General features: G+C 39.9%; 1 protein-coding gene across 1 annotated transcript in view; it reads right to left on the reverse strand.

Moving 5' to 3' along the window:
• GALNT12 (polypeptide N-acetylgalactosaminyltransferase 12) overlaps window positions 1-14,933 on the reverse strand; it is a 465,398-nt gene that overhangs the window by 129,824 nt on the left and 320,641 nt on the right. Inside the window, exon 7 of the mRNA XM_044065498.1 lies at window positions 4,837-4,968. Coding sequence (XP_043921433.1) covers window positions 4,837-4,968 — 132 coding nt within the window. The remainder of the gene's footprint in view (window positions 1-4,836; window positions 4,969-14,933) is intronic.

The following is a 14,933-nucleotide window of genomic DNA, read 5'->3' on the forward strand; positions in this document are numbered from 1 at the left end:
ATCAAAAAAGGAAACGGACATCCAAACTCTGGTCGGCCATCATCAACCACACTTCTGCCTCCAGCAACAGTCGACAACTACAAGAACAGGCCACAACAGCCTTCTGGGAATCCAAAGTAAAAAAAAAAAACCTCTCTCAGGTTTGAGAGGGTGCTCCTTCACATTACTTTAAACCACTTAACGCACACTAGCCCATCACACAAACTCTAACAACTAACCAGGAAAACACTCAAACAGTTTATCCAGATGGAGCAGTCATATCCTGCTGCAACAAAAAACAAAAAACAAACAAAAAAAAAAAAAATCATCAAACCCCATTCTGATAGTCAAATTTTCCTGCAAGGGCAGGACCAAAAAGTGTTTGCTGTATTAATCATGGGCCTACCCTTAACACAAAGAAATGCAGCACCGTTTTTTTTTAGTAAATCTAGCATCACTACTGTTTACCAATAACATTTATACTGCGTAGATAACATTCAACTTAAATTTGACAAAGTCATCGGGAACTTGGAAACGTATGTTAACAGTCATTCCTCTGACCACAATGTTTCTGTCGTTTGAAAATTCTTTTACCTTTTACAGCTTATTGTTCATGGCATCTCTTCAATGTCCAAAGAAGTTACAGTCTCACTTTATTCATCCCTTATCAGGCTAAGTATTGTATATACTGCACTCTTTGGCATATACCACACAAAGCACCTAAACCAGCTTATGAGACCTTAATGTCTCCTTACCAAAAAGATCTCCAGTCTCAATATCCTTAGTTACTCTGTCAGACTAAAAGCTCTATAACTCTACTCAATGTCATACAGACTCCTGAGAGGTGATCTCTGCTTAGCTGTATATACTATGGATGACGCTCCACTATTTGAACTCATTTAACTAAATAAAACAAGTGGTAAAGCAAACACCCACTCAAGAGACATAAATGTACACTGCCACATCAACAAGAACAGATAATGTGACCGATATTAACCCAACGTATACTCCACTTCTGGAATAGGCTGTCCTCACCTATCAAGCAGAATACTTACCTAGCTAACTTTAAAGATCATGTGTAGCAATTTTTGAATTTACCTACAGGTTGTTTTCTTTCTCTTGAGATGACTGGGTGGCTTCCTGCTCTTAAATTCAATTAGGCTATTATTTTATTTAATTGTACTGTAATTTTTGGCTTACATATTCTGGCTCTCCATAGACGTATTAGTGCAATACTTCCTGTTTTCACATCATCACACGTGTCGATTTGATGATGGAAAGTCAGGTCATTCCTGCAGTTCCTGCTCTAGCATTGGGTCTTTTTTTGTTTTGTTTTTTGTTAAGCAGGCAAGTAACTATCACAGCAATGCTGCACATAGGCTATTGCAGGATATTATTTTTTTTAACAGAAAAAAACAGGCTTTGCATCAACATGTATTTTTAGGACAATAAGAAATATGAAAACTAATGTTTAGCATGATAGACTCACTGTAATCTTCAGTGATTTACCAGAAAATTGAAAGTTTTACATGGGAGGGACAGGGGAAAAATATGAGTCAATATCAGAGATATTCTGCAAAAATCAGGGACAGCTAGGGGTATGATTCAGTGATATTAGGCAAAAGCAGAGGCATATGAGAGGTACAGATTTGTGCTGCACATGCTATGCCTGAATAACCATGTAATTTCACATTTCTTTGCACACACAACTTGGAAAATTGGATGGGGAACAGGAAATTCATCCCTGGTTTGGCACCTATGCTTCTAATGGATACAGGCAACCTGTAAATGGTTCATCTCCCAGGCCCTTGTTTGTAAGTTTTTTATCTCCCAAGCCCCTGCTTACAATTATCAAGGGTATCTGAACTTGTCAGAGATTTGGGATGCATGGCTAGGCTTAAAATGGCCCTTGTGGTCGTTAGCCAAGTAACACCTATGAACCTGTAAAATAGTACCACTTAAGATTTTAAAAAGCGTATTAACTGACATTTAACTCGCATGCAAAATGAAAAAAAAATAAACAAAAAAAAACTAAAATGAGACTGCCCATTGCTGAAATGCCTCTACATGTCCTCCTTCCTCCCCATGATAAAGTAACTGATACTTCTGACCCCCGCACATTGGAAGGGAAGCAGCATTTCCTGCAGAGGAATCAAAGAGGGCAGAGCATGTACTGACTGTGGAGGGCATTCTGTGGAAGAGATTTTTATTTAAACAGAAATTAGAATAAGGACTTAAATGAAAAAAAAAGAAACAACCAAGTTAGAAGCTAGTGAAGAAACTAATATTTAAACCAGATAAGCTAATCTGACTTTGTCAGTGTACATATGGCCTTTAAAACTAGTCTGGATGACTGGATGGATGAATGAATGCAAATTTTCACCAGGAATACATAGAGAAAGTCTACTTAATGGGAGGGGGGCAATGCTTGTTTCCCAACTAGAATAGCATGATGTAGCTGAGCCTGATGGTCTCTTTTGGCTGTAAGCTTAGCAAGAACCTAAGAAGTGGAATTCTACCCAGTGTCCTAGCCAACAATCCTTTCTCATAAAAACTGGTGTGTGCAACTTGCAGGCTGTGTCTGGGAAAGGATTTGCATTACCCATTTGTTCTGGGGCAACAGGAGCCTGGCACTCCTAGGCTGAGCAAGGGCCCTACGGCATATTTGCTCTGACAGCTCCCTAGTAAGAAGGAGATTGTAGTAAGCAAGCCAGCTTGCAAGTCCTGGGGGGGGGGGCATCTTCGTTCCTTCAGCGGCTCTGCCATGCCTACTATTGCATTCCCACCATGGGAAACATGACTGCACATGCTAGACTCCCCCTCAGCTTAATAGTGCAATAATCATGACTCATGACTGCACAGGCTCAGGTGACTTAGGCTCCACTGGGTAACACAGCTAGTGTGCCCACTTGAAGTCATCCTGTGTTGTCTGCTCAGAACCCCCCCAGGATGGGGTGAGCCAGGAGCGACTGCTCAGTCTCATCAACCAAAGCCAGCTACTGCAGGTGCTAGAGGCTCTAATGGAACTCAGATCTCCTGTGTCATAGGGCTTTATCCCTCTACACCATGGAACTAGCTGAGTCTTAAACATAAAGTGAGGGTGCGTGTAAAGGAATCTAACAAAGCAAAAGCAACAAATAAATAACTTTTCTTGTGTAAAACTATATTTAATAAACTTCAGTCATGAAAACTCTAAATATGGAGCCATAGCTGTATAAAATACACTGAATAAAAGATTGCTAAAATGGCATCTGTACTATGTGCACATTTGATTCATGACATTAGCCGTTTTCCTCCGCAAGAATACAGTAGCTTTGTTAATATTTCAGAAATTAACCAACTTCAAAATGCTGCTTGATATGATGTGAAGTCAAATTACAGTGGTCAAAACTGCCACTAACACATACTTACTACATACATATACTGAGATGGTTATGGTTGGATTGCCATTTATGAAAAAATGAAACAGTTCTGCATTTGTTAATATCTCAGAAATCAGCTTTCAGAAATTACAATGCAATTTGTAAAGGGCATGTGATGATGTAAATACCTGCTACAGATACATTTATAACTTGTTCTGCTTGATACATAAAAATCCTATGACCAGCAAAGGCATTGGTCTATCTTCTGGAGAGCTGTCTCTAGCACCAAGCCTGAGACATTCATAAAACCAATGTGGGAATTTGTAAGGGGGCTCCTCTACAAAGTGCTACCAGTATTAGGTCATAAACAAAGGCTGAACCACTGGCAGAGAGAAAGCAATCACTTTTCATTCCACAAACTGAAATCTGGTTACTGTCCTTGGCATCAGATTGTGTATGATTTAAAAGGCAATAGCCAATGCACTTCTTAATGGGACAGTGATGATAATACACTGTCTACTGCAGAAAGTGTGTGCAGTTTTTCTGGCATCCTACAATTCAGCATTGTGAGGGCCTGCTGTGGGAAACACAGCAGACATTGTAGTTTAATACCTCCTCATGGTACATCACTTGAATGAATTGTGACAAAGGTACTAATCTGCAAGAGACTGAATCAGACACTGAATGCATTGTAAACCCTAGACTGTACCTGTACAACAGATTTGTATTATATATATATATATATATATATATATATATATATATATATATATATATATATGTATATAACTGTGCACAGATACACAAGGCCATCCCATTTGCACTGATTCCAATAGTGAAAAGATATTTTCATGAAGTGAAATTCTGAAAATTAGATTTATGATATATGCTGACCTATGAAAATTGTGGCAGCTAAACGTTATTAATAATAAATCATTTTGAATAATTACATATTATTATTATTATTATTACTATGAATCTGTTAAAAATAAATAAGATTTTAAGTTCACTGTACAGTAAAAAATGAAAGTCACCGATGCAAAGAGCTCATATTCTGGAATTTTAAAAGCTACTTTAGCATATGGTGAAAAATAAAGGCCTTATTATATATGCCCATGATTAATGTTAGAAATAAAATTAAATAAGTGCCTTTCTGGAAAACATGACTAGTCCAAAATGCACCTGGAAAAGCAAAAACAGAAAAAAAAAATAATATGGGAGTTTCCACAAAGGGGAAGACTCCCTACCCTCTGTAATGTAAATAACTCTAAAGTCCCATCATCACAGGAAAAGATTATTCTTCCGCTATTGTAAGCCTGTAGAAAAACATTTTTTTTTACTGAATCAGATAACACTGACATTTATCAAACTCTTACTCACTGAAAAATAAATGTTATCTATCAAAGTATGTGGGTATTTAAAACAAGCAATAGCATTTAAAATAAAGATTAAACTTTAGTGCTGATTTACAAACTGAAATTATTTTGTAAATTACCATTCCAAAAAATCCAGGTCTGTCTTCAGGTACATGCAGATCAGGATACACATTCTCCAAGAACCATTTAAATGAATTGCAACCAATCTTCTTTTTAAGCTCTAGCCTCTCAGTTACATCTCCATACGGCTCCTTAAAGGAAAGGAAAAGGAATCAGAAATGCATTGCGCTTGCATGAGCTTCTCATTAAAAAAGCAACAGTGCCATCTAATGAACTAATACAGCATTTGCCAGGAAACATTTTACTACAGTTAGCAGTGGTAGGTCATTTTTCCACTTAATGGTTTAAATGCTCTGGTACACAGAGACATTACCCACCATGTGCCTCAAGCATTTTCATAAAAGGACTAAATCATTTTTACTCTCCCTTAAAGCTATTATAATAAAAAAATATATCAGATAAAGGAATAAATCAGTGTTTCAATTTACAAATGGGGTTAAGAGGTAAAGTGCAACTAGTCATACAGTGCAATTATTTTCATCAAAGCAACTCATTTAGAGAGAATTAAAATTATAGCTCACCAATTAAAACAGGCAGTTTTGCCCATCAAGCCCTAGTTGTAAAAAAAAAAAAAAAATATACAGAGCACACAAGAAAAGACAAAAATAAAGTGTTACCAGGCAAAGCAAATTAGTGTTCACATAAATACAGAGAAGGAAAATATGTTCCTTTTCAATTTTTATCAGAATAAGGAACTGAAATCTCCCTCAACAAGTGCAGTCTCTGCTTCAGACTAAATGCCTCATTCAAATGGCAAACTATTTTTTAACTAACAGTTGCATACAGCTCTTAAGACTTCATATATTTTTTGAAAACATACACAAACATTTTATATATATGTGCGTGTGTGTGTGTGTGTGTGTATATATATATATATATATATATATATATATATATACACACACATATATATATATATATATATATATATATACATATACATATATATATATATATATATATATATATATATATATATATATATATATATATATATACATAAATATATATATATATATATATATATATATATATATACATACATACACACGCGCAAAAAAACATGCACAGATGTTTGCCCATATACAAAGGTATGTGCATGCCTGTGTAGAAAGCAAGGTAGACACTCGCATACTAGGTCTTCATCACTTAACAGACATCTAATATTACAAATATATTAAGCTGATAGCATACAAAAGATATAAAATATTGTCTAACACTTTTGAAAACCGTGTCACATTTTATTATAACAATGATGGTGATCTTTGACATATCCAACAACTGTGGAATAAAAAAAAAGTTATGTACTTACCATAACATTCCATCTGTGTTGTCCATTTTCAGTCTTCCTCAACGTATGGCTTCTGATCCGACACTTGGATTTGACTCAGCCATTACTCTAGCTCGTGGTGACTAACAAACTCTCGAGCTTCTTTCCTACCCATAATGCACCATACCTAACTTCCCTCAGATCCTATCTACAGGCTGAAAGAAAGATTATAAAAGAATTGCTATAACTGAAGTACAACACAAGGGACATATGATGTCCTTGGTGTCCTTAAAGGTCTCGTTCCTCCAGAAGCCTTTTGTGAGGAAATGGAGGGGATGGAGTGTGGGGAGTTGAGGAAGAATGAAAATGGACAACACAGATGGAACATTATGGTAAGTACATAACTTCTTTATCTGACGTTTTCAATTTTCATTCATTCCTCAACATATGGGACAGAGTACCCAGTTACCTACATTCCTGGATTGAGCCAAAGGCCAGTCTTCCCCTCGAGACCAGATCTAGTTTCTAATGAGTGATAAAGGGATGAGAATTTGACCAAGTAGTAGCCGCAGAAATATCATCCAAGGATGCTCTAGACTGGAATATGGTGGAAGTAGCTATAGATCTAGTGGAATGTGCCTTTAATGGTTTTGGCAGGGGGAGATTCAATTTAGTGTAGACAAAAGAGATGCAATCTATCAGCCATCTGGCTAAAGTTACCTTTCTGACCGATTCGCTCATCTTGTGATGTGCAAAGGAGAAAAGAGATGGGTCTGACATTCTAATTTGTCTGGTGCAGACAGAAATGTAATTGCCTATGAAGATCCAGTAAGTGCAGCATATATTCGCCTTTATTTCTAAAATTTGGGAAGAATACTGGCAAGTTAATGATTTGGTTAATGTTGGATTCTGACACCACCTTAGGTAATCAGAAAGCACTGGTACATAAGGTAACCCTATCATTGTGGAAAATCAAATAAAGGGGCTTAGAAGATAATGCTTGAAGATCTGAAATTCTGCTAGCAGTTGCCACTAAAAAGATAGTCTTCCAGGTTAAGAGTTTTAAGTCACATTTAACTGCAGGTTCAAAGGCAGACTTTGTCAAGGCTTATAGTACCAAATTTAAATCCCATGGTGGTACAGGATCTTTGTAAGGAGGTCTAAGTAGAAGAGTACCTTTCAAAAATGCTTTGCATATTTTGGAGGAGGCCAAGGAAGAATTCTGAAATCCCACATTTATTTATTTATTTATTATTTTATTTAAATTTGTTGATCGGGAGTGTCCGACTGGACGTGGGTCCATTTTCAGCGGAGGCCCGGGGAGAAAAGCTCCACAGTAAAATAAACAGACAGTAGTTACATTGGATTACATAGTGATTAACAATTTAACATAGAAATTACTTACAACATATTTACAGATGAAGAACATAGTACATCAGTAGACAACTAGAATCTTTATCTGTGAAGTACATAACAGGCATTAACAAATGTAACAATGAGAAGTTCCTGCTGTATAATAAGTACTAGGCTTATGAGCATCTGAGCTTGCTATCATCAAGGTAGTTAGTGGAGGTGAAAGAAAGGTAGTAGTTGGATGGGGTGGATGATATTAGAGTGGGAGTTGCAAGGGCATAGCCAGCATGTTTTTAGGTGTGCTTTTAATAAAGTTTTGAAGTTGGCACATGATGGTATGGAGGTAATTGCGGGTGAGAGTGAGTTCCATAATTTGGCTATGGTGCAAGAGAATAGTGCTTCACCAGCAGAGTTATTGGCTTTAGTGATCTGCAAGTGATTTTTGTTGCTGGATCTTAGTGGTCTGGTGGTGCGATAGGGTTGGAGTAGATTCTGGAGGGATGGGACATTTAGTGGATGGTTTACTAGTTTGTGGGTGAGTGAGAGTTGATACCACTGAAGGAGGTGAGGGAGTTCAAGCCAGCCCAGTTCAGCAAGTGAGAGACAGTGGTGACTACGGTAGGATGCCCCTGTGGCGAATTTTGCGATTTTGTTGTAGCAGGTCTCTAGCTTGTTTAGATCACATTGCCTTAGGTTGGTATATACTGGAGAGGCATAAAGTAGGGTGGAGATAAGGTGGGAATTTGCTATTGAAATCTTTGCTGCTTTGGTGAGAAATTGTTTATTTCTATATAATGCTCCTAGTTTTTGTGGACTTTTTTATGGTCATGGATATGTGAATGTCAAATTTTAGTTTATTGTCTATTTCCACTCCTAGCAATTTGGTGTGTTCAGTTGGGTATATAGTGGTGTTGTCTTTTGCTGTGATGTTAAAGTGAGAGTTGTTTTGAGTATGTTTGGTGGGTTGGAAGATGAGTAGTTTAGTTTTGTTTGGGTTGAGTATTAATTGGGCATTGGATAACCATGTTTCAACAGAGGAAAAGGCTTCCTGTGTGACTTTTTGCAGTTTGGGTAGGGACTGGGCTGAGCAGATGATGGTAGAGTCATCTGCGTATTGGATGAGTGTGCCATGTTTGGTGGCAGAGGCTAGATTATTGGTGTAAACAGAGAAAAGTAGGGGTCCAAGGATGGATCCTTGGGGAACCCCTATGGAGACAGGTAGTTGGGGAGATATGTCATTCTGCCATACAACGGATTGTTGGCGGTCAGACAGGTAACTCTGAAACCAGTTGGTGACTGATTGTGAGAAGGATAGGTAACTCTGAAACCAGTTGGTGACTGATTGTGAGAAGGATAGGTTATTGAGGACAGAGATAAGTTGTTTGTGTGGGACCATGTCAAATGCTTTAGATAGGTCTAGGAAAGTAGCAGAGGAGAGATAGCCATTATTTTTATGCTGAAGGATAGTATTTGTAAAGGAGAGTAAGGCAGTGGTGGTGCTATGGTTTGGTCGGAAACCATGCTGAGTACTGGAAAGTACATGGCTGTGAGTTGGAGTTTAATAGTTAAAGAACTAGCACCCTCATTAAATAAACTCACTAAAAATTCAAGAACAGAAAGTATTGGGGCTGAGAATGGTTTTACCCGATTCTGGTCTGCCCAATAAACAAACCTCCTCCATTTACTTCTGCAGAGTTTTCTCGTAGAGGGTTTACGGGAAGATAACAGAATGGAACAGTCAGGCAAAGAGAGCATAGGTTGCCTGGCTAGAACTGGAGAAACCATGGAGTCAGTTTGAGGTTTGAGATGTCCAGGTGAATCATGCCTGTTGGTTGAGACAGAAGGTCTGGAGTTGGATCCAGAATCTAAGGTGAGTACTGAAGATGAGGCCAAAGGAAGGGGAACCAAATTTGTTGAGGCCAGTATGGTGCAATGAGGATGACTTTGCTCTTCAACCTGGATGCTTTCTGAAGAAACTTGGGAATTAAAGGAGTTGGGGGATAAACGTACAGAAGACCAGGGGGGCCAATCATGGACAGGAGCATCTCTCAGCGACTCCCCCGATGGGAGGATTAGGGCAAAGAAACTGCTGCACTTGTTTATGATAGATGCAAACAGATTGCAGAAAGGCTGGCCCCACTGACAGAAAATAATGTCCATCACTTTGTTGTTGAGAGACCACTCATGAGGTAGTAAAATGGACCTGTTCAGATTTGTCTTCTATCACGTTGGACTTCCACAGAATAGTAAATCGCCCACTCCCACACCCTCAGGGCTTCTCAACACAAGGGCTAAGATTTGGTTCTTTCTTGTTTGTTGATGTACCACGCCACTGACATGTTGTCCGTCTGGATCACAACTGCTCCAAGATGGAGCGTCTTGGAATGTTTGCAAGGCCACAAACACCACACTCAGACTAATTGCCTTGGACTGTCTTCTCCAGAAAATCCCCCCCCCCCCCGAATATGGGAAGCATTCATGGTCACTATGGCCTTGGGCTGAGGAAAATGAAAGGCTGGCCTTCCAGCAGTTGTTGTGACTGCATCCACCAGGAAAAATGCCATATGCATACCTGAGTTATACTTGCCTTTGTTGACATGGGTTGAGAGAGAATTGTTATCCTTGTCTTTGTTGACATGGGTTGAGAGAGAATTGACCATGGAGTTTGTAGTATCCACTGCAGAACTCTCATATGATATCTTGCTAAAGGAACTAAAATTACTGCCACTGACATTGATTCTTGGGCTTGCAGAATCAACCAGGCTGAAGTCTTGGCACTGCCAATTATTTTCTTGACCTGATTTCTTAGTGACTGTACTCTCACAAGGGGAAGAAACGCTACCATAAATACTGTGTTGAACATTGCACCTATGAACTCCAATGTCTGAGTGGGTTGTAATCGAGAATTGTTGTAATTGAGACTTGTTGCAACTGATGATTAATCCAAGATTTGAACAAGTTTGCAATACTTGGTCTTGTCCTTGTACCACCTGACACCTGGTTGGAGCAGTAATGAGCCAGTCATCCAGATATGGAAACACCCGGAATCCTTGCAGTCTCAGGTGAGCTACTACTACTGCCATACACTTAGTGAAAACCTTAGGGGTTGTGACGAGACCAAAGGGCAGTGCTCTGTACTGGTAATGACCGGCTCCCAGCTGGAAGCATAAGTACCTTCTAGATCATCTACTTATTTTTATGTAACAGTGCACATCCTTACGGTTTATGGAGCACTTCAAGTCATCCTTGCTCAGAAAGGGAAGAATAGACTGAGCCGTGACCATCCGAAACTTGGTATGTCAAACCGTTCAACACACTGAGCTCTACAATCAGTCTCCAGTCTTGTTTTCTTTGGCACTAAAAAGAATCTTAAGTACATTCTGGATTCTATTTGGTCTGGAGGGACCTCTTGGATGACTCTTTTTCTAGCAGCTTTTGTATTTTCAGTGCTGGTGCTTCCCTCTGACTGGATGGAACATCAGGGATTTTCCTGGGTAATGGAAGTGGAAGGGAAAAGGGAATATAACAACTTCTGGAAATGATTCTCTACACCCAAGTATCCTTTGTTATATACAGCCAGGCTTCCTGGTGTAGAGATAAGTGATCGCCAACTGTCGCCAGAGGAAGGCCATTGGGCCTCCATTCAGAAGCACTGAAAGGGTCTGTTGGAAAAAGTATCTCCAGACCCTCGGTTTTGTGGGCCTCCTCTGCCATTATTGCACCCCTGCCTCTGGGGAAACTACCTCCATATGTGTCCTGGAAAGGACCCCGAGACTTCCTGAAGCACATCTTTCGACCATCCAGTTGGTTCCTGGAAAAGTTCTACTGATGGGGTTGAAAAAAATACTCTCACTGGAGATAGGGTCTTTCCACCCGTCTCACACCTGCAGTGTGTGTTTGTTACTGCGGGGCCAAACAAAGAAGAACTGTCAAGCGGAGTATTGATGAAAGATCATGTGAAGGGCTCCTCAAAATCATACAGGCACATCCAGGCATGTCTCCTGATGGAAATGCCTGAACCCACATCCCTTGAGGCACCTTCTGAAGTATGCAAGATCAGCCTTATGGACAAATCAGTAACAGATTGAAGGGTAGCCAACTATGAGGCCACAAAAGTTTGAGCCTGTACAGCAGTGAAAGGGAATTAGAAAGTTCTTTCATCAAGTCCCTTTGCAATCTATGAAGTGTGCCAAATAGTTCTGTGATCAGACAGCAAATGTTGAAGCATATAATCACTTCTCAAATCTGTCTAACGCTCTAGATTCTCTATTAGGGAGATGGACAGTGGAACTCTGTTCCTTGAGTTCCTTCTTCATAGCTGCATGACCACTGCATCAACTGGTACAACCCTTACTCCAATGTTCTTTTCCTATCAGTGGAGCCAGAATCCTATCTGGTCTCTTGGTGATGGGCTCAATCAAATCAGGTTTCTTCCATGCCCCCTTAGACACCAAATCAATGAGACTGTCAGTGGGTGGAATCACCTAGGAGGCAGATGGGCCAGTTCCAAAAGCTTCCAGAAACACTTACTCCTCTGGAGTTGGGTTTTGGACAGAGCAACCACCCTTTGTTTAAGGATCTCAAGGATGTCTCCAAATCAAATGTCATTGGGTGGTGATTTGGGAGACCCTTCTCCCTCATCAAAGTCAGTATCCTCGGAGACAGGCTCCTGGGGGGAGTCCAAGTGCTACCCCTTGAATGTTATCTTCTTAGGGACTTCTAAGGTGGAATGATCCAGAGAAGTATTTGAAGAGATGACAATACCCAGCTGGGTGGTCTGGAAGCTCTGGGCTGTCTGTCCAGTGATGTAGAATGCTGAGGTTCATGGTGCAACATCAGCAGAGATGCTGGGGGTCAATCCAAGGGGAGAGGACCCATCTGGCCTGCTGGGGCAGAGATAACCCTCTTCAAAACCTCAAAGGCTGACCACTCCAAAGAGAAGGAAGCCAACAGAATCGAGAAAGCAAGCTTCTGGCCTGCCATCTCCCTCCACTCCCAGGGCTGTCTACCCAAAGTGGAAGTTAGAGTACAGCTGTCCAACGCTAAAGCTCCAAGGGGAAGAGACAGCTCCAAAAACCTTGCAGTCGATTCTATCCCCCTCAAATCCGACCCGGATGTTTTGGATCCAACAGTCATCTGGATCCAAAGAAGTCAGAGACAGTGCACTCAAAATAACAGTCAGATCTGAAGAGAAATTTCCATTTGGATCCAACGCAGAAGGGCCTGGAACTCTCGGATCGAAAACTATAACACTGCAGGTTGGGTCAGAGGAGGTGGTGGTGTCGTTGGAGTAGTAGCTGGGCATTGTTCCTGACCCAAGGTGGAAACCAGGGCAGAACTGTCCAACACCAAAAGTCTGAGGGGAAGATACAGCTCCAAAAACGTCGGAGTCAATTCTAGCCACTCAGATCTGACCCAGATGCTTCGGCTCCAAGATTCATCTGGATCTGAAGAAGTCGGAGCCAGTGCACTCAAAAGAGCCATTGGATCCAAAGACAATGTTCTCTTAGGATCTGACACAAAAGGGCCTGGAACTCTCGGATCCAAAGACTAACACCACAGCTTGGGTAAAAGGAGGAGGTCTTGTCACTGGAGTAGTAGCTGGACATTGTTCCTGACCCAAGGGGGTAGGAACCGTGAAGACTCTCTTCTGAAACTGCTCCATGAAGAATCGCCTCATCATCCTTTCCACATCTGCCTTCATGAGACTTCCAGAGGAATGAGAAGAAACCACTGAAGGGGAGTGCTGCTAAAGGAAAGAGGAGGGCACTCTGGTCAGTACTGGATTCACGGAGGGTGAATACACCATGTGAGGCAATGGGTTCAGATCCAGTGACTTTGGATCCAAAGTGCATCTTTTTTGGATCTAATGTTGACAGACTAGAAAAATACTTGCTCAGATCCGAAGAGAAACATATCATAGAAGACTTAGAATTTGATTTTCCTTTCTTTTTCTTTGGCTCCAAGGACGTCAAAGCCATAAATTCCACAGATCTGGACCTTTTAGAAAGGTAAGGATGAACTCCAGATAAAGCATCAGGGAATGGAGGTGGTAACATACCCTTTAATATTAATTGTTTTTCTTTTCAGTCAAGGCCCTGAGATTAAAACCATGGCAAATATCGCACTCCTGATCTAGGTGTTCTGCACCTAAACAATATACACATACAGAGTGTGGGCATCTGAGAAAGGTATCTTATGCCCACATCTGTCACATTTCTTGAAACCTCTATCGGAAATAATGAAGAAACAATTATATCAATAAACTGGAATGAGCACCAATAAACAACTTACAACAGATAACAGTAAGCAGAAAAAACAGCAAAAGTAAGGTAACAGACAGATAAATAAAATACCCTTGTTGGAAAGGATAAATGAGGGTAGGAAAGGCCTACCAATGAGGGTAGCATCAAATATACTAGCTACTGTAGAAAGGGAAGAAAATTTTAGTAAGGGTAGCAGAAAAACTCTAAGGAATAAACTAAAGTCTCTAACCAAGATAGATTAGTTAAAAGTTAGCATTTACAAAGTTTTGAAGAGATTTTACTTAGCTTAACCAAATTGCTCGAAAGAAGCAGTCAATCACATCTATTCACGAAAGCGGCAAATGAGATCTGAGGGAAGTTATGCATGGTGCATTATGGGTAGGAAAGGAGCTTGACAGTTTGTTGGTCACCACGAGCTAGAATAATAGTCAAGTCAGATCCGAGTGACGGATATGAACCCATATGTTGAGGAAGAATGAAAACTGACATCAGATCGATTTTCTTTTTTTTTCAGATCAGTTAAAACTCATAAAATGTCAGTGAGTGGACATACTGTACATTTCAGTAATCACCAAGCCAACCAAAGAAAAGCAAAATTCATTGTAGTCATTAAATGACACAAAACACAACAGAGTGAAGCTTTGTTTTATTTAAGAAATAAAATTCTTTAAAACTAATTCACCCTTCTATGAGTATCTGTTTATTTTATTTGACATTTGTTTACCAAGAAAGTCCGACTTGAACAATAACAAATTTTCAGCAGAGGCCCAGGGAGAAAAGCTCCACAGCTGAATCAATTTTGTAGCCCTACAAAACATTATATATATATATATATTTATATATATAGATATAAATATATCAAAGTAATTTACAAGGTGGATACATAAGGCATGAGTATAATCAACCAAATGCTCTAAGTTATAAATACTGTAGGTGAGCTAGACAAACCCTATACATTGGAAGAAAAAAATGATACAATTATGAAGACAAAGCAAGGAAAAATCATGACTGGCTAGTACTAATTTATTAATAGAAATTTATTCCTATACCGCATGCAAGATAATCCCCAAGATTCTCAAAAGCTTGCACGGAGTGCAAGATTGGTGCAGGAGCTCAAGGAGGCAATATATCTGCCGTGCGATCCAGGAACAGCCTGCAGGGGCGTGCACGAGCGCTCCTGCACTAATCTTGCACGGATTAAGCCCTG

This window comes from Protopterus annectens, chromosome 3.part0 (genome assembly GCF_019279795.1).
Source record: "Protopterus annectens isolate FY-2018-M chromosome 3.part0, PAN1.0, whole genome shotgun sequence".
Classification (NCBI taxonomy): domain Eukaryota; kingdom Metazoa; phylum Chordata; order Ceratodontiformes; family Protopteridae; genus Protopterus; species Protopterus annectens.